The sequence below is a fragment of the Rhinatrema bivittatum genome, chromosome 2 (genome assembly GCF_901001135.1).
Source record: "Rhinatrema bivittatum chromosome 2, aRhiBiv1.1, whole genome shotgun sequence".
NCBI lineage: Eukaryota > Metazoa > Chordata > Amphibia > Gymnophiona > Rhinatrematidae > Rhinatrema > Rhinatrema bivittatum.
In genome coordinates this window covers 288,305,050-288,326,091 of record NC_042616.1, presented here as the reverse complement: position 1 = coordinate 288,326,091, position 21,042 = coordinate 288,305,050, and the positions used below count along the sequence as shown (strand labels likewise).

Here is a 21,042-nt window from a genome sequence, read left to right as displayed (position 1 = left end):
GGGCCTGGCTTAAGGCCTCAGATCTATACCCGGAAGTGCAGGACAAACTGGCAGATCTACCCTGTACAGGAGAAAACCTATTCAGGGATAAGATCCAGGACTCAGTGGCCCAATTAAAGGACCATCATGAGACCCTGCGCCAGTTGTCAACTCTCCCCAGATGTTCCCTCCATAACCCGTAGGGTCACATGTAGGGAACCAAGGAAACAATTCTACAGGCCACGCAGATATTACCCTCTTGCATCCCGTGCACGACCAGCTTAGGCACCTCAGAGGGGACATGCGCGCCAAGCGAGAACATCTAGACCACAGCCAGCTCCACAAGCTGGCCCTGCGGCTGGATTTTTACTCTTTCCCAGCGAGCAGCAGCCATATTCCAGTGGGGGAGGGGGGCCACATTTGCCACTTTGCAACAAATTGGCATCCAATTCCCAAGGACCAGTGGGTATTGTCCATCGTAGCCCACGGTTACGTCTAAATTTTTCAAAAATACTCCTGGACTTCCCACCCAATCCATCCTGGAGCTGGGACCACTACACAGGAAAACTTGAATAAGAGCTCTCAACTCTTCTGTCGGTCACAGCCGTGGAACCGGTTCCACCGAATCAGCAAGGAAAGGAGTTCTACTCCAGATATTGCCTAATTCCAGAAAAGACTGGCGGCTTTCGGCCTATTCTGGATCTCCGTGCCTTGAATACATTTCTTCACAAAGAACAGTTCAGAATGGTATCCCTGGGCACCATGTTTCCTCTACTTCACAAGGGGATTGGCTCTGCTCTCTGGACCTTCAAGACGCATATACCCATAATGTGATCTTCCCTCCTCATCGCAAATATCTGCGATTCATGGTGGGTCACAGTCACTATCAATACAAGGTACTGCCATTCGGCTTAGCCTCGGCTCCTCAAGTCTTTACGAAGTGCCTGGCAGTCGTGGCTGCACAGTTACACAGCAGAGGCGTATATGTTTTTCCATACCTGGATGACTGGCTCATAAAAAGCCAATCCAAACAAGGAGCCCAGGACTCTCTCAGTCTCACCATAAGGCTTCTGAACTCATCGGGATTTCTAATCAATTACTCCAAATCCCAGTTGACACAGTCTCATTTTCTCTCCTTTATAGGAGCAGACCTAGACACGACACTGTCCAGAGCATTCTTACCCAACGACCGTGCAATTACGCTGTCCAACTTTGCCAGCTTTATCCGCCGTCGGAAAAGAGCCTCCGTTGGCCAGCAACTGAAGTTGCTCGGCCATATGGCATCAACAGTCCATGACACTCCTATGGCACGCCTTGCCATGAGAGTGACCCAGTGGACTCTAAAATCTCCCTGGTACACATAACCAACAAGCTTCTTCTGTCCCTTGCCTGGTGGACACACAAAGCCAACTTACAAGTGGGTCTTCCTTTCCAGCAACCGGCTTCTCAGGTAACCTTAACTACGGACACCTCCAATCTAGGTTGGGGAGCCCATGTCCAAGGCCTTCAAACTCAAGGGACTTGGACAGCAGCAGAAGGGACCCATCAAATCAACTTTCTGGAGCTTTGGGCGATGCGGTACACCCTTTATGCATTCCAGGACTGCCTCTCCAACAAAGTTGTCTTGATTCAAACAGACAAGCAAGTTGCAATGTGGTACATGAACAAACAAGGGGGCATGGGCTCTTACCTGCTCTGTCAAGAGGCGGTGCAGATCTGGGCCTGGGCCCTGTCGCATTCCATATTTTTGCGAGCCACTTATCTAACGGGCACACAGAATGCACTGGCGGACCGCCTCAGCCGACGTTTCCAGCCCCACGAGTGGTCTCTGGATCTCTCTGTCACGAGCAGAATCTTCCACCGGTGGGGTCAGCCGACCATTGACCTCTTTGCGTCCAGTCAGAACAGCAAAGTGAAACGCTTCTGCTCCCTACACAGGGACTGACAAGCGCCAACCCTGGATGCCTTCGCCCGTCCCTGGAACACAGCCTGCTTTATGCGTATCCTCCGATTCCGTTAATAAGCAAGATTCTCGTGAAGCGACTACAGGACCAGGGCTTAATGATTCTCATAGCTCCATATTGGCTGCGCCAAATTTGGTTTCCCAAACTTCTTGACTTTTCTGTCCAGGACCCCATTCGCCTGGGCATGTCGCCTAACCTTATAACACAGAATCATGGCAAGTTATGCCACCCGAACCTCCAGGCCCTGTCTACAACCACTCAACCTTTCCAGTGACGTTTCTCAAGTCCTCGTAGCTTCACGGAAGCCTTCCACACGGAAATCCTACTGCTCTAAATGGAAGAAATTTACCTTGTGATGCACCCAGAAGGGCTTGGATCTCTTTTCTTGCCCCACATCGAATCTGTTAGATTATCTCTGGCACCTCTCGGAATCTGGCCTCCAGATGTCATCTATCCGAGTGCACCTTAGTGCCATTTCTGCTTACCATCAAGGAATAGGGGATGCCCCGATAACAGCTGGTGAGTCGCTTCATAAGAGGCTTATTACAGCTTAAGCCTCCTCTACGGCCACCGGTCATAGCATGGGATCTCAATGTTGTCCTTGCACGACTCATGCACTCTCCTTTTGAGCCCTTGCACTCCTATGAACTCAGATACCTTACATGAAAAGTACTTTTCCTAGTAGCCATCACGTCTGCTCGCAGGGTAAGTGAGTTACAGGCCCTTGTGACCTACTCACTCTACACAAGGTTCCTCCATGACCGGGTGGTGCTTTGCACTCACCCTAAATTCCTGCCTAAGGTGATCACTGATTTCCATTTAAATCGGTCCATAGTCTTGCCCGCTTTCTTTCCAAGGCCTCACGCTCACACGAGTGAGTGAACTCTGCACACCTTGGACTGTAAGCGTGCTTTTGCATTTTACCCTTAGACCACACTACAGCCCACAGAAAATCCACCCAGCTCTTTGTATCTTTTGATAAAAACAGACTTGGGGATGCGGTGGGCAAGCAAACACTATCGAACTGGTTAGCAGACTGCATTACATTCTGCTACCAGCAAGCAGGCCTTCCACTACAGGGACGAGTGAAGGCACACTCCTTTAGAGCAATGGCAACATCAATAGCACACTACCGTTCAGTATTGATTGCCGACATCTGCAGGGCTGCGACATGGCGCTCTCTCCATACCTTCGCAGCTCACTATTGTCTAGACAAGGCTGGACGACAGGATTCTGTCTTTGGCCAGTCTGTCCTAAGGAATTTGTTCCCAGTGTAGGAACCCAACTCGTACTACCTCGACCCACTGTGAATTTCAGACTGTCTCAATCTTGCCAACAGCACCCCAGTTGTTGTGCCTGTTGCACATGTGTGCTGCTTGGCCTCATTCGTATGACTCTGCCTATAGCTTGCTATTCACCCATATGTGAGGACTACCATCCTGCTTGTCCTGGGAGAAAGCAGAGTTGCTTACCTGTAACAGGCGTTCTCCCAGGTCAGCAGGATGTTAGTCCTCACGAAACCCGCCTGCCACCCCGCGGAGTTGGGTTCGTTTACATTTTTTTTTTTTTTCCGCTTGTACTTTTCTGCTACAAACGAGACTGAAGGTGGTCCCCTGGTGGCTGCAGGGTTGGTGGCATGCTGGGCATGCTCAGTGTGCCAGTCAAAGTTCTAGAAAGTGACAAAAGTGTTCCGTGACAGGGCTGTATCTGATGATGTCACCCATATGTGAGGACTAACATCCTGCTGTCCTGGGAGAACACCTGTTACAGGTAAGCAACTCTGCTGAACTTGTGGCAGAAACTGAACATGCTTAAAAAAAAAAAAAGGGAAAAGTAATGCATGTTCCTGAACATACCCAGATCAGTCCAGACAAGTGGGTTTATGCATTCCTACTAGCAGATGGAGGCAGAGAAGAAAAACTTTGAGGCACTGCTACATAAATGAGTGCCACCTGCAGTCCCTCAATATTTCTCTGTTTCCAGCAGATGGTAGAGGTGCAAACCTGCAGTTCCAACTAATTTGTGAGACTTGGAGATTTGGCTCCCTGATGTGCTAGCTTCCTTTGTGGGCTGTCTCTTGGGTTGAGCCAGGCCACAGAGGGGTTGGATACTCCTGGCTGTTGTGGCCCACTATCTCTGGTGACCTTAATAGCCAGGAGACTGGCTCCCTCTTGGTATCGCGAAGTCCCTTCTTGGAGACTGCTGGCTCGATTCAAGGAAATATCCCCTTTTTATTTTCTTGTTCTCTGAGTTTAGCTTGTTTAAAAAAAAAAAAAAAAAAAAAGAAACAGGTGTGAAGGAACTAGGAGATTCGGCCTGTGGTACAGTGCTGGGGCAGTCGGCCAGCGGGGGCTTCAGCGGCTGACAGGAAGGAGAGAGCGAGAGAGGCCATGTGAAATGAGTTTTTCCTGACGGGGGAGCCGTGCTAAGTGCCATGAGTGTTGCACGGCATTCGGGCTATTTGCCGTTTTCCCATGCGCTGGTGATGTTTGCGCGGGTGCATGTCTTTGCATGACTCAGAAGGCAGTCACGCAAGGGTTGCAAGGCCTGTGGGCTCTGATCTGCCAGCTTGAATTCTTGCTTCCTCTGCACAGGTTGTGCGTTAGAAGGGGAGGGATCTTCCCTTAAGGTTTCTAAGTTCAGGAGGGCTTCCTGATCCGTGGGGACTGTGGCAGGCGCTAAAGGGGGGTCTCCACTGCTGCTGCTCCTGAGGGGGATCGCAGACGGGACCCCAGCCGATCGGGAACCTGGTGACTCCCCTCCCCCACTCTCTCCTGCAGGGCAGAAACCGAAGGATGGTCAGGAGGAAGGAGCGAATTCGGAATCCAGTCTTTCTGAGCAGGGGGTTTGAAGGCCTGCGGGGGTTTTCCCTCGAATTTGTCCTGCTGATGCACGAGGCCTTTCTGACTAGAAAGATTGCAGGGAAGAGGAGATCCAGAGATAGAAGGCCAGGGCCACCCAAGAGACATAAGCTGGCTTCAGTGTGCGATTCTGGGCACGTGCACAAGCCCCTGAGGTTACATGGCGCTTGTATGGAGGGTGTCTCCAAAGATCTAGATGATTTGGACGAGTTGCAGTTGGATGCTGCATCGAACAGAGAATGGACCCAGATGGGACCCTGAATCTGGATGTGAGCAAGGATGACCCGGATCTCTTGGAGGGGACTGGGACCGAGGGGGATGACCCTCGAGTGGTCTGCCTGTTTAAGAAGGAGGAAATTCGGCCCCTCATTCCACAGATGTTGGAAGAATTGTGGGTAAAGCTAATTCAAGAAGAGTCAGATAATGAGGGCGTCAATCTGGTTCTGGATGGACTGCGGGGGCCGCCCAGTGCCTTTTCCATCCCTAAAAAGATTCAGAAGCTGATTAGCCGGGAATGGGATTTCCCAGAAGCAGGCCTGAAGGTCGTGAAGGCGATGGCGAAGTTTTATTCCATGCTGTAAGAGCATTTGGACCGCCTTATGATTCCTAAGGTGGATGCGGCGGTCTCTGCGGTAACTAAGAAGACTATGATTCCAGTGGCGGGGTCTGCCACTCTGAAGGATATCCAGAACCGCAAATTGGAGATTCAGTTCAAGTGCATATTTGAGGTGTCAGCCTTGAGTTTGCGAGACATAGTGTGTGCTCATGATGCAGCAGGCTTGCATGTGCTGGATCCAGAAGCCTCAGAAACGGGCTTCGTCTGGTGTGCTCACCCCTGTTCAGGCAGCTCACCTGGAAGCTGGGGTGGCTTATGTGTTAGTTGCCTTTTATTAGAACATAAGAACATGCCATACTGGGTCAGACCAAGGGTCCATTAAGCCCAGCATCCTGTTTCCAACAGTGGCCAATCCAGGCCATAAGAACCTGGCAAGTATCCAAAAACTCTATCCCATGTTACTGATGCTAGTAATAGCAGTGGCTATTTTCTAAGTCAACTTAATTAATAGCAGGTAATGGACTTCTCCATGAATTTATCCAATCCTTTTTTAAACCCAGCTACACTAACTGCACTAACCACATCCCCTGGCAACAAATTCCAGAGTTTAATTGTGCGTTGAGTGAAAAAGAACTTTCTCCGATTAGTTTTAAATGTGCCACATGCTAACTTCATGGAGTGCCCCTTAGTCCTTCTATTATCTGAAAGAGTAAATAACCGATTTACATTTACCCGTTTAAGACCTCTCATGATTTTAAACACCTCTATCATATTCCCCCCTCAGCCGTCTCTTCTCCAAGCTGAACAGTCCTAACCTCTTTAGTCTTTCCTCATAGGGGAGATGTTACATCCCCTTTATCATTTTGGTCGCCCTTCTCTTTACCTTGTCCATTGCAACTATATCTTTTTTTGAGATGCGGCGACCAGAATTGTACACAGTATTCAAGGTGCAGTCTCACCATGGAGCGATACAGAGGCATTATGACATTTTCCGTTTTATTCACCATTCCCTTCGTAATAATTTCTAACATTCTGTTTGCTTTTTTGATCACCACAGCACACTGAGCCGACAATTTCGTTACATTATCCACTATGACGCCTAGATCTCTTTCCTGGGTAGTAACTCCTACGATAAAATCTAGAATTGTGTAACTACAGCAAGGGTTATTTTTCCCTATATGCATCACCTTGCACTTATCCACATTAAATTTCATCTGCCATTTGGATGCCCAATTTTCCAGTCTCACAAGGTCTTCCTGCAATTTATCACAATCCACTTGTGATTTAACACAGGTCCCAGTACAGATCCCTGAAGCACTCTACTGCCCATTCCCCTCCACTGAGAAAATTGTCCATTTAATCCTACTCTCTGTTTCCTGTCTTTTAGCCAGTTTGTAATCCATAAAGGACATCGCCACCTATCCCATGACTTTTTACTTTTCCTAGAAGCCTCTCATGAGGAATTTTGGATTTTCAGAAGGCATTTGACAAATACACTACATCTACCGGTTCACCTTTATCCACATGTTTATTAACCCCTTCAAAAAAGTGAAGCAGATTTGTGAGCCAAGACTTGCCTTGAGTAAACCCATGCTGACTTTGTTCCATTAAATCATGTCTTTCTATATGTTCTGTGATTTTGATATTTAGAACACTTTCCACTATTTTTCCTGACACTGAAGTCATGTTAACTGGTCTGTAGTTTCCCAGATCACCCCTGGAGCCCTTTTTAAATATTGGGGTTACATTAGCCACCCTCCAGTCTTCAGGTACAATGGATGATTTTAATGATAGTTTAAAATTTTTACTGATAAATCTGAAATTTCATTTTTTAATTCCTTCAGAACCCTGGGATGTAAACCATCCAGTCCAGGTGATTTACTACTCTTCAGTTTGTCATTCAGGCCTACCACATCTTCTAGGTTCACTGTGATTTGGTTCAGTCCATCTGAATCATTACCCATGAAAACCTTCTGCAGAATGGGTATCTCCCCAACATCCTCTTCAGTAAACACCGAAGCAAAGAAATCGTTTAATCTTTCCGCGATGGCCTTATCGTCTAAGTGTCCCTTTAACCCCTCAATCATCCAATGGTCCAACTGATTCCCTCACAGGCTTTCTGCTTCGGATATATTTTAAAACATTTTTACTGTAAGGTTTTGCCTCTACGGTCAACTTCTTTTCAAATTCTCTCTTAGCCTGTCTTATCAATGTCTTACATTTAACTTGCCAGCGCTTATGCGTTATACTATTTTCTTCTTTTGGATCCTTCTTCCAATTTTTGAAAGAAGATCTTTTGGCTAAAATAGCCTCTTTCACCTCACCTTTTAACCATGTTGGTAATCGTTTTGCATACTTCGGCCAGGAATATGGTCTTGATGGTGGCTGTGCGCAGACATCTATGGTTGTGCAGTTGGTCTGCGGACATATGGTCCAAGACTCAGCTATGCAATCTTCCTTTTAAGGGGAAGCTGCTTTTCGGGGAGGACCTGGATCAGCTGATGAAGTCTCTGGGGAATCCAAGGGAAATAAACTGCTGGAGGATAAGAAGGGCAATAAGAAGGTTCCATCTTGTTCCTGTTTTCGGGACTCAGAGGTTTTGGTCCAGGAGAGGGACTTCTCTTCGGGTTCCATGCAGTTGTCTGGTTGCCAGCAGACATTTTGGGGTGCTGGCAGGTCCAGTCAGGGGACCGGAGGCAATAAGGCCTCCCAATGAAGCCAGGCTCGCCCACTCCTTGCTGGAAGCGGTAAGGAGCAGGTTGTCACATTTTTTACGAGGAGTGGGTCAAGAATGCCTCGGACCGGTGGGTGCTGGAGGTTATAAGAGACGGTTATGCCTTAGAATTTTTGCATCTGCTCAGGTAAGCCTTCCTGGAGTCCCACTGCTCTTCTCAAAACAAAAGGAAAGTGGTAGAAGGGACTCTCCAAAGGTTAATAAGCTTGGAGGCCATAATTCCGCTGCCACTAAGCAAGCAGGGGCGGGGGAGGAACTCCATCTATTTTGTGGTACCAAAGAAGGGAGGGTACCTTCTGCCCCATCTTAGATTTGAAGAAGGTAAACTTAAGCTTGCGGGTGCCATGTTTCCGGATGGAGACATTGCGTACAGTGATTGCAGCGGTCCGCAAAGGAGAATTCCTGGCTTCTTTGGATCTAACTGAAACTTATCTGCATAGTCCCATTCGAAAGGACCATCAGACGTTTCTGCGGTTCAAGGCATTAGGCCAGCACTTTCAGTTTCGGACTCTTCCCTTCAGGTTGGCCATGGCGCCCCGGACCTTCACAAAAGTGATGATGGTGGTGGCATCTGCCTTGTGACAAGAAGGGATTCTGGTCTATCCATCTAGACAATTGGCTTATCCGGGCAAAGACTGAGGAGGAGTGCGGTCGATCTGTGCAACAAGTGTTGAACACCTTCTGCTCTCTGGGTTGGGTCATCAATGTAGCGAAGAGTCATCTGGTCCTGTCTCAATTGTTGGAATATCTCGGAGCCCGCTTCATTACCCAGGAGGGGCAGAGTGTACCTGAAAGTGGACAGATTGTCGAAGCTGCAGGCACAAGTGACACGGCTGTTGCATCTGCCAGTGCCAAGGGTCTAGGATTACTTACAGATGCTGGGATCCATGGCCTCAACGTTGGATCTGGTTCCGTGGGCCATTGCTCACATACGGCTGCTGCAGAAGGCGCTGTTGCCAGATGGAATCTGATGTTGGAGCAATTTTATCTACCGTTGCCGCTTCTAGCGGAATCCAGGTCCAGCCTTTTGTGGTGGCTGTCAAGGAGCAACCTGGAAAAAGGAGTGGATCTAAAGGCTCCAGATTGGGTGGTAGTGACCACAGATGCCAGCCTTAAGGGCTGGAGAGCAGTGTGCCTGGGTCGTTCTGCCCAGGGGCTTTGGTCAGTGGTGGAGGCATCCTGGTCCATCAATTGTCTGGAGACGAGGGTGGTGCGCAGAGCCCTAGAAGAGTTTCTGCCTCTGGTTCAGGGTCGCATGATTCAAGTGTTTTTGGACAATGTGACAACAGTGGCATGTATCAACTGTCAAGGAGGAACGAAGAGTCACGTGGTGGCTTGGGAAACTCATCTATTGTTTGTGTGGGCAGATCGTTACCTCGAGGGAATTGCGGCCTCCCATGTAGTGGGCATAGACAGCATGCAGGCGGCTTCCTCAGCAGGCAGCAGCTAGATCCCGGGGAGTGGGAGCTGTTCCCAGAAGCCTGGAATCAAATTTGTGCCAGATGGGGGTTTGCAGAAGGGAAGCTAGTTTGGTAGGACTGAGTACCCTATCTAGTGTGCCCATGGCCAAAGGGGATTCTTCTGTGGCCACTCTTAGATCGAGTGTTATGATGCATAGAAACGCATCCAGGGACAGTAGTGCTGATGGCGCCAGAATGGCCATGGCATCTATGGTTTGCGGATCTGCTGTATCTGGTGGTGGACGAACCTCTTTGACTGGCTCATCTGCTAGGATTATTGCGGCAGGGGCCCATATTTTCGGATCGGGAGGATCACTTTTGTCTCGCGACTTGGCTTTTGAGAGGTGGTGCTTGCACATGAAGGGATATTCAGAACCAGTAATTACTACCCTTCTGCAAGCGAGACGTCCTGCTACTTCCATGGCGTACCTCACGGTTTAGAAGGTTTTTGAGACCTGGAGTCTACAACAACACCTGGATCCTCTGCCAGCGACGGTTCCTCATATTTTGTCCTTTCTACAGCAGGACTTGACCAAGGGTTTATCCTATAGTTTACTCCGTGTCCAGGTTTCTGCCTTGGGTTGTCTCAGAGGCAAGGTGCGGGGTAAGTCTTTGGCCTCCCATCCTGATGTCATCTGATTCCTGAAGGGGCTGAAGCATGTACAATCTCCAGTTTGGAAGATGTACCCAGATTGGAACCTCAATTTAGTCTTGCGGGTTCTCTGTGAAGCACCTTTTGTGCCTTTAGGACAAGCTTCCTTGAAGGACCTTACATTGTAGACGGTTTTACTCTGCCAGACAGATTTCGGAACTTCAGGCTCTATCTTGTCGCGATCCTGTTGTGCGTATTACTAATGACAGAGTGTCCTTGCATATGGTGCCTTCCTTTTTGCCAAAAGTGGTTTCTGCTTTCCATGTGAATTACAGTTGAATTACCCGGTTTCTCGGAATGATCTAGAGTTTCGGCGGAGGGTCGAGATCACCCTCTTTTGGATGTGCATCACACTCTGTTACCTTATTTGAAGGTTACTAATTCCTTTCGGTGATCGGACCATCTGTCTGTGGTGTTTGGTGGAGTGAAGAAAGGAGAGAATGCTTCCAAAGCTACTTTGGCTCATTGGTTGAAAGAAGCTATTTACTCGGCCTATATTTGTAAGGGCCCAGCCATTTCGATTGGTCTGAAAGTGCATTCGACTAGAGCGCAGGCAGCCTCTTGGGCGGAGTGTTAGCTGGTGTCTCCCCAAGCGATCTGTAGGGCCGCGGTGTGGTCCTCACTTCATACTTTCATTAAGCACTACCGATTGGATGTTTGGCTACTACTTTCGGTGAAAGTGTGTTGAAAGCGAGTTTTTTGGGTTCCCGCCAGGTGTAGGGTTGCTTTGGTACATCCCGCTTGTCTGCAGTGATCTGTATATGTTCAGGAAAGGAAAATTGGTTCTTACCTTCTAATTTTCGTTCCTGTAATACCACAGATCAGTCCAGAGACCTGCCCTGATATTGCTGCCGAAAGACTGATTTTCCTGGTATTTTTCTCTGTATATCAGAGTTTCTTACCAATTAGTCTGTTCTGTTTTTTGTTGGATCAAGCGGTTGACTAACTGTTTGGATACTGAAGTTATGCTGGTCTCCAGTTCAAGGGTATCCAACCCTGGGGTTTTTCGGTTTTCCCCTATATAGGGTAAAACTTTGTAATCTTGGCTTGGGTACAGGTCAATACTGAGAGACTGCAAGTGGCATTCTCGTTTATGTAGCAGTGCCTCAAAGTTTTTCTTCTCTGCTTCCATCTGCTAGTAGGGATGCATAAACCTACTTGTTTGGACTGAACTGTGGTATTACAGGAACAGAAATTAGCAGGTAAGAACCAATTTTCCTTTCTTGCATATTCTGCTTTCAGATAAGCAGGCATTCCACATTTTCTCACCAGGGAAAAATGTATTTGCCATGTAATTCCCAACCCTGTCGACAAAAAGAAATGATCCATGCAGCTCTCTTACTATCTTTCTCTTCTCTCCCAAACCAGCTCCATTCTGTGCATCCTTCTTTCTCTCCATTACTTTGCTCTTCCCACTTCCACCAGCAGACTCCATGACTTGGTTGGTGCTGCTGGTGGAAAGTTCTACAGACCTGCTACCTCTGGCCTCCACTAACTGCTGTCTTCTGGGCCCACACTTAAGACTGAAACTCCTGCTCTCTTTCAGGGCCCAAACATGTCACTCTCCACTTCTGGCTCTGCACAGGTGGAAAAGGCTGTCTCTGGCTCTCAGCCTTGCTCAGGCTGAAATATTGCCTAGTTCCATGCCCCATTCTGGACTAGTTCTACTCATTTGCCTTTGGAAATCATTCATCTTCGCAAAATATTTTTTTTTACATGCTGCAGATAGGCATTTGTACTAAAATCTATTACACTTACGCAAATGGTGTACTTTTAAAAACATACTTTTTCTGTGATTCTGTTAAACACAAGGTTTAATACTATACTTGTTTTAAGAGGGATTATTCTCCAAGGACAAGCAGGATGTTAGTCTTTACACGTGGGTGACATCAGATGGAGCCCGATGTGGAAAACTTATGTCAAAGTTTCTAGAAACTTTCTAGAAACTTTGACTAGGCACATTGAGCATGCCCTATACCACGCGTCCATACAGAGTCCCTCTTCAATCTCTCTCTTTTTTTTTTTTTTCCACAGAGCTGTGAGCCTCAAGGTTTGAGCTCTTAAAACTTGGCTTTTTGCCTTTTGGAAGCTTAGGTTTTCGTGATCCTTTTTTTCGGTCTGTCGCCGGGTCTCTCTCAGTGCATCTCTGTAGTGTCCCCAGTCAGGGTTTTTGGTATTTCGGGAAAGTTTCTTTTCGCTGTCTTCCCCCATGGTGGCGGTACCTTGGTGCCCACCGGGCATTGTTGCTAGCCACCATCGTTCTTCCTTCTACCCTTTTGTTTCGCCTTGTCATGGCCGTGTCCGGCTTTCATTTAGTATCCGATGACCATGTCAATCACTGATCCTCATAAAGTTTGCATCCTCTGCCTGGGGGCATCGCATGATGTCCGGGGTTGCCGCTTGTGCACCAAGATGACCCCGAAGGAACATTGGCTTTGACTCATCAAGATAGGATCAGCTTTTTGGGTCGAAGAAATTTGAGCCATCAGCATTGAACGACCTCTGAGCCACACCGATTGACACTTCACCATCGACATTGGCAGGGCAGTCTGTTCTGTCGAGGATGTTGGAGGATAGGAGTGCCGGAAACCGACCATTCTGCACTGGGGAAGGACCGGGCTGAGCATCAAGGGAAAACTAAGAAGCATCTGCACTGGTCCCCGTCGATGCACGTTGCAGGGCAAGAGGATATAACAGCCAATGCCCCCAAAGCGACCCCTTGGCGAGGAGTGCCCACCTTCAACAATGCCTGGGGTCAGCGAGTCGCCAGTTCCCCCCCACTGGTTCAAGGAAGATCAGGCCACCCCCTCTTTTCTCCCAGTCGGGGTTGCCATTAGCAGTGTTCAAGGAGGAGCTGGAACGTCGAGTCCAGCTGGCGGTGGAGCGGGTGCTGCAGGACTTTGGTCCTGTGGCATCGACAGCATTGGAGCCAGTACCGCACATCCTTGTACCGCTTCTGGAGAAGCTTGGTGTGTTACTTACCCAGCTGGCGTTGGTTCCCAGGACTTCCAATACTGGGTGTTGCCATTTGGGCTTTTGTCTGCCCAACAGGTCTTTACGAAATGCCTGGCCATGGTGGCAGCGCATCTCCGCAGATTGGGAGTGCATGTTTCCCCATATTTGGATGATTGGCTGGTGAAGAGCATTTCTCAGGTGGGGCCCTCCAGGTCCATGCACGTGACCATAGAAACATAGAAATGACAGCAGAAAAAGACCAATCGGCCCATCCAGTCTGCCCAGCAAGCTCCCACACTTATTTTCCCATACGTATCTGTTTCACAAACCACCAATTTCAGGGCCCTTATTGGTAACTGTTTGATTCAAGTTTCCTGCCATCCCCTGCCATTGATGCAGAGAGTAATGTTGGAGTGGCATCAAAGGTGAGAATAAGGCTTAGTGGTTAAGGGTAGTAACCGCCGCATTAAGCAAGTTACCCCAATGCTTGTTTACCCAGACTGCACAGATCATTGCCTTGTTGTCTGAATGTAAATCCTGTTTTCCACATTTCCCCCTGCCATTGAAGCAGAGAGCAATGCTATATATGCATTCAAAGTGATGTATCAGGCTTAATTGGTTTAGGATAGTAACTGCCGTAATAAGCAAGCTACCCCCACGCTTATTTGTTTACCCCGATTGAGAAGTTCAGTCCTTATTGGTGGTTGTGTGAATGTAAATCCTCTTTTCATTTCGGGTGTTGGAATCTCTAGGGTTCGTTCTCAATTACTCAGTCCCATCTCAGTTAGTCACCTCATTTGGACTTCATCGGAGCCCTGCTAGACATGGCTCAGACCAAGGCCTTTTAGCCGTGCCAGAGGGCCTTTGCCTTGGTGACCATTGCGGCAGGAGTTAAACAGAGCCAGCAGGTATCAGCCTGGCACATATTAAGGCTATTGGGCTACATGGCCACGACCGTACATGTCACTCCCTTGGCACGTTTGTTTGTTTGTTTGTTTGTTTGTTTGTTTATTTATTTATTACGCAGAGCCCAATGGGCCCTGAGGTCACAGTGGCGCCAAGCCACTCAGAGCCTCCAGGATTGCATCTGAGTAGCTTTGTCTCTCAGGGACTCCTTGTCCTGGTGGCGAGTATTTTGCAATCTGGAACAGGGATTCCCTTTTGGAGTCTCCCTACTCAAATTGCACTAACCATGGATGTGCCCACCCTGGGGTGGGGAGCTCATGTGGATGGGCTCGGCACCCAGGGACTGTGGTCTGCTCAGGAACATTCTTGTCAAATCAACTTCCTGGGCAATCAGTTATGTGCTATGGGCTTTCAGTGATCTGCTGTCCAACATAGTTGTTTTGATCCAGACCAACAACCAAGTAGCCATGTGGTATTTCAACAAGCAGGGAGGCATGGGATCATACCTCCTGTGTCAGGAAGCAGTTCAGATCTAATCATGGGCCCTGCTTCACAAGATGGTGCTCATGGCCATGTACCTGGCCAGGATGGAGACCGTGGTAGTGGACAGGCTGAGTCGAGCCTTGAGACCCCATGTGGGGTCCCTGGACCAGGGAGTAGCGAATCGGATATTCCGCCTCTGGGGGAGCCCAGTCGTAGATCTGTTCACGTCACCCTGCAACAGAAAGGTACCTCTGTTCTGCTCCCTATCCAGGTCAGATGACAAACCAACCTCAGAAGCCCTGACCTGTCATTGGGGCAAGCATCTTCTGTATGTATATGCTCCAATTCCCTTACTGGCAAAGACTCTCTTGAAGCTTCGTGAGGACAGAAGGACTATGATCCTCATAGCCTCTCATTGGCCAAGACAGGTCTGGTTTCCACTCCTACAGAAGTTGTCCGTCCAGAAACCGATCAGTCTGGGGACTTCCCCAGATCTCATCATGCAAGATTAAGGCAGGTTGTGACATCCCAACCTCCAGGCTTTGTTTCTCACAGCCTGGATGTTGAGAGGTTAATCTTGCAGCTGCTTGATATTTTTGAGGATGTGTCTCGGGACCTGGTGGCTTCTAGAATGCCTTCCACTAGTAAGGCCTATGGACTGAAGTGGAGGAGGTTTTCCTTGTGATATGACAGAAGGCCCTAGATACGTTCTCCTGTCCCACACAAAAACTGCTTGATTACCTTCTATGCCTTTTGGAGGCTGGCTTAAAAACCAACTCCATCATGGTTCATCTTGATGCAATTAGGGCATACCACCATGGTGTAGATGGTACGCCCATCTCTGTACAGCCTATAGTTGTATGTTTCATGTGGGGCCTGCTTCAATTGAAGCCTCCCCTAAGGCCTCCCGCTGTGCCTTGGGACCTCAATGTGGTGTTTGCTCAGCTGATGAAAGTTCCTTTTGTTGCGCTCCTGTGACCTGAAGTACCTGACCTAGAAGGTCATGTTTTTGGTGGCGGTCTTCTCAGTTCGCGAGGTCAGCAAGCTCCAGGCCTTAGTGACTTATCCACCTTACACTACGTTTTATCATGACAAGAAGGTCTTGCATATACACCCTATATTCCTGCCTAAGATGGCAGTGGATTTCCATCTTAACCAGTCAATCGTCCTGCCAAATTTATTTCCCAGGCCCCATTCACACCAAAGTGAACGAGCACTGCACAGTTTGGACTGCAGGTGAGCCTTAGCCGTCTATCTAGAGCGGACAGAAGCTCATAGATAGTCCACCCAATATTTGGTTTCTTTTGACAAGAATAGGTTGGGCGTTGTTGTTGCCAATTGGCCAGCAGATTGCATCTCCTTCTGTTATGCCCAAGCGGGACTGCATCTTGGGGTCATTTCAAGGCTCATTTTGTCAGAGCCATAGCAGCGTTGGTGGCCCATTTGCAAGCAGTTCCCGTGGAAGAGATCTCAAGGTTGCAAGATGGAGTTCTCACCACACATTTACATCACATTACTGTCTGGATAGGGATGGCCACCGGGACAGTAGGTTTGACCAGTCGGTCCTCCAGAACCTGTTTGAGCTGTTGAACCCAACTCTCCCAACCTAGGGCCTGTTGTTTGTGTTCAGGCTTTCTCCTCCTCACTTATTAATAGCACCAGTGTTGTTGTGCCCCTTGACACCTGGTTAGATGTCTGTTGGTTCCCTTTTGAGTTGGGGACCAGCCTGTAGCTAGGGATTCACCCATGTGTGAGGACTACCATCATGCTTTTCCTCGAAGAAAGCAGAGTTACTTACCTGTAAAAGGTGTTCTCCAAGAACAGCAGGATGTTAGTCCTCATGAACCCGCCCGCCACCCCACAGAGTTGGGTTTATCCTATTGTTTGTTTTAATCGTAATTCTATGTTTTGAGACTGGAGAGGGACCACGCATCCATGCTTAGTATAGGGCATGTTGGGCTTGCTCCGTTAGCCTAGTCAGTTTTTCTAGAAACTTTGACATACGTTTTCCGCATCAGGCTCCATCTGATGATGTCACCCATGTGTGAAGACTAACATCCTGCTGTCCTGGGAGAACACCTATTATAGGTAAGAAACTCTGCTTCCCCCCTCCCCCCCTTTTTTTTTTTTTTTTTAAAACAAAGTCTTCTGGCTGTGCTTGTAATTCTTGTGTTTTTCCATTTTAATTTCCAATTTTGACTTGCATTTCAGAATGTGGGTTTATCAATGATGAAATATTTGTGGAACTGGTTAATGCTCTCGGTCAGTACAGCGATGACGAGGACGATGATGATTGTGATGACAATCAGGATGATGAGATTGATGAGAAGCGAAGAGATAAGGAAGAGAGTAGGGATGGTACGTCTACCCAACAATTGTGCCTCACTTTTTTGTTGAGGGTATTATCTGCACAGTTTAATATCTTAAAGATTTGACATTTTGTATAACGGTCTCCCTCTGAATACATGTTATCATTTCTTAAGCAAACCTTGATTTTGCCATACAGTATTTCAGTGGAATTATTGCCAGTCCTATCCAGTCTTTCCAAAAAAATAAAAAATTATTGATCAAAATTAATGTAAATATAATAAACCAGATTGCTGCCTCAAATTTGGCTAAGAAAAGGTCTCAAACTACAAAGCATAAAAAAATACCTGGAGACTTTTGGACATAGTTTGCATTGTGACATGAGCAGCCTACATGTCAAAATCTTGTAGCATTCTCTACTATTGGTGCAGGGCGGATTGAATGCAGTATGCAGCTTACAAATCATTGGTTTTTATTCTATTGCAGGGGTAGACAACTCCTTGAAGTGCCATAAACATATCTGGTTTTCAAGATATCCACAAGGAATATACATGAGGTATATTTCCGTACATTGGAGGCAGTGCATGCAAATATATTTAATACATATTCATTATGGATATCCTGAAACCAGACCAGTTTGTGGCACTCCAGGCCCAGAGTTACCTACCCCTTCTCTATTAAAGTGTTTCCCAACCAATGTGTGCCTTCAGACCTGATAAGAAGTGCCACAGAAAAGTCACTACTGCCTGATGCTCAGATCCAGACTAGCACCTGGTCTCTGCTTTCAGCACCTTAAGGCAACTAGTGTCATCAGAAGTTACTCTGAAACATGTAGGAGCTCCTTTCTGAGAACATGTTGTAGTCATGCATGCCGCCTCCTTCTAGGATGAGCCCTGGAGTATGGAAATTAATGGGCAGCATGCCGGGCATGGATAGTCAGGCCTTTCTTTTTGAGGGGCACCACTTCTGAGCTTTTTCCTTTGAGCCCTTCCATCTTATCCCCAGGCTAAGAGAGATAGGGAGAACATTCATTGAGCACTGGATGTAATTCATTCTGAGTGTTGGAAGCCGCAACATTGGAGGAGCTCTGGCAGCCAAATGCGTCAGCCAAGGTAACTAACTAAGCTGGCTGCCCACATCACATCAACTTCTCCCTTCTCCCACACTTATATATAGAAGGAATTGGGCCATTGTGATGAGTTCATGTGTCTCCTCCACCTCTTTCCCTTTGATTTAAAATTTGGAAGAGAGACTGATGAGGCTCTCAGTGCTTCTGTAGCTCTTCTTTTGGCCATATGAGTTCTCTCCCCATGTTTGCATTGCTGCCTTGTGGAGGCTGGTGTGCCACACAATTTTGTTAATGTAGGTGTTGCGGTAGCGGGTTGGGGTGGACCCTTGGGCCGGCCTGATGGGACTGGGGGTTCCGTTGTGGACAGGCTGGGAGGCGGAACCAAGCTGAAGCACTGAAGACCACTTCACCCTGGAAGTCCTAGATCCCTCCAGGAGGAGTCCATAGGGATCTGGACCGCTGGGACTTAGGAGATCACAGCAGATGGGAGGAAGCAACGAAGGTTTCACCCTGGAAGTCCTAGATCCCCCCAGAAGGAGCCCATAGGGATCTGGACCGCTGGGACTTAGGAGACAACGAGCGAAGAGACAAGAAGGAAGTCCGAGGATCGAGGCAGGCGGCAGGCAAGACAGGTCAGAAGCGAGCTGGAGTCAAGAACCAGGAAGTCACAGAAGCGAGGGACAGCCGGAGCTGGAGCCGGGGCAGGAACACCGGGAGGATCCGAGGTCAGCAGCAACAGCAGGCAACTAGACACTCCGAAGAGGAACCTCGTTGCAAGGCATCGTATGGGAGTCAGACACCGGCTTAAGTACTGTGCTGGCGTCTGTCGTCATCCAGGGGGCGGTCCAGCACTTCCAGGTGCTGGACCTTTAAATGCTCTGCCCTCGCGCGCGCGCGCAGCCAGGGTTGGGCTTCGGTGGCATCTCCCTCGTGGAGACGCCGCTGCCATGCGGCCTAGAAGGCCTGAAATGCAGCGATTCCGGCCGCGGCCCGGAGCAGGGGTAAGTGGGCACAGACCCGATTGCGAGGGAGGTGATCCGGGCCGCAACAGTACCTCCTCCCTTACGCCCCCTCTTCAGAGGACCCGGCTTACCGGGGTGCTGCAGATGGAACTGTCGGAGGAGGGATTTATCTAAGATGTTGCGAGCAGGTTCCCAGGTGTTGTCTTCATCACTGCAACCCTCCCAAGATAAGAGGTACTCCCAACGGCGGTTGGAAAAGCGCACGTCAAGGACTTCACGCACCTTGAATGTGGGGTCCTCAGCTGTAGGAGTCTGAGTTGCCTCTGGTGGCTTGCGGTGGAAACGAGAGAGGATCACTGGTTTAAGGAGGGATACATGGAAGATATTGTGAATGCGTAATGTGGATGGCAATCGTAATCGATAAGACACCATCCCAATCCGTTCTGCCACACGAAAGGGACCACAAAACTTGGGTGCTAACCTTTTAGAAGGTAGCCTCAGATGGATGTTCTTCGTACTGAGCCAAACGCGGTCCCCAGGCAGAAATACTGGAGCTGGTCGCCGATGCCGATCAGCATACTTCTTTGCCACTTTGCTAGCTGAAGCGAGTTTGCTCTGTATGGAATTCCACAGTTGTTGGAGTTGCTGAGCTGATAACTGTGCTGCCGGTGAGGAAGCTGATAGAGATAAAGGCAAGGGTGGTTTAAGTTGTTTCCCATAAACTGTTTGGAAAGGAGATCTCCAATTGCAGAGTGAATCTGGTTATTATAGGAAAACTCAGCCCAGGGAAGTAGTTCCACCCAATTGTCCTGCTTCTCATTTGTAAATGCCCGGAGGAAGGTCTTCAGTGAACGGTTCATACGCTCCGTTTGACTGTTGCTCTGAGGGTGAAATGCCATGGAAAAACTGAGCTGTACTCCAAAGCTCTTACACAGGGCCTTCCAATAACGATCCGTAAACTGTGGCCCCCAGTCTGACACGATGTCCTGTGGAAGGCCGTGGATGCGGAAAATGTGCTGTGCAAACAGGAGTGCTAGCTCTGGAGCAGATGGCAGCTTAGGCAATGGCACAAAATGGGCCATTTTAGAGAAGCGGTCTACCGTAACCCAAATCACGGCCTTCCCTAGTGATGCCGGCAAATCCACCACAAAATCCATGGCTATATGGGTCCACGGTTCCATGGGTACTGGAAGTGGCTGTAATAGACCCCAGGGAAGCCCGCCTTTTGGTTTCTGTTTGGCGCATGTGGGGCATGAATTCACATAGGTTCGGATATCACGTCGTAGGTTGGGCCACCAGTAGTAGCGATTCAGTAAATCTAATGTCCTGTCTCGTCCGAAATGCCCACCGGTTAGAGAATCATGGGCCTAGCTTAGCACTCTGTCATAGGCGTTTCGGGACTAACGTCCTTTCTTGGGACTCGATGGAGACAGCTGCCAGACGAACCTTGGCGGGATCTAGGATGTACTGAGGGCTCTCCTCCTCCTCCTGCACAGATGACGTTCGGGATAAGGCGTCGGCCCGGACATTCTTTGAGGCTGGGTGATAATAGAGAGTGAAATTAAAGCGGTTAAAAAAGAGTGACCATCTGGCTTGTCTGGGATTCAGGCGCTGAGCTTGGAATAGGAACTCGAGGTTCTTATGGTCTGTGTAAACCGTTACGGGGTGGATTGCCCCTTTGAGCCATTGCCTCCATTCCTCGAAGGCTAACTTGATTGCCAAGAGTTCTTTATCACCTATGCTGTAATTGCATTCGACGGGCGAGAACTTCTTCGAGTAATAGGAGCATGGGAGCAACTGGCCGGATTTCGAATGCTGGCTGAGTATAGCTCCTACTGCGAGGCTAGAGGCATCGACCTCTACCACGAAGGGGCGTTGGGGGTCTGGATGATACAGGCACGTATCCGTTAGAAAGGCTTGCTTTAGATCTTCAAAGGCCCGACAAACTGTCTCCGGCCACACCTTAGCGTCAGCTCCTTTGCGCGTCAAAGCAGTAAGGGGTGCCACTCTACGCGAGTAACGAGGAATGAAATGCCTGTAAAAGTTGGCAAATCCTAGGAACCGTTGTAACGGCTTGATTCCCGTGAGGCGAGGCCATTTGGTAATTGCGGATACCTTTTCTGGATCCATTCGAAATCCGGTTGACGACACTAT

General features: G+C 48.6%; 1 protein-coding gene across 15 annotated transcripts in view; it reads left to right on the top strand.

Moving 5' to 3' along the window:
• The window catches only part of EZH2 (enhancer of zeste 2 polycomb repressive complex 2 subunit), a 425,637-nt gene that overhangs the window by 154,488 nt on the left and 250,107 nt on the right, over positions 1-21,042 (top strand). For all 15 annotated transcript variants that reach the window (XM_029589584.1, XM_029589586.1, XM_029589588.1 and 12 more), the window contains one exon: positions 16,762-16,908. In XM_029589584.1, coding sequence (XP_029445444.1) covers positions 16,762-16,908 — 147 coding nt within the window. The remainder of the gene's footprint in view (positions 1-16,761; positions 16,909-21,042) is intronic.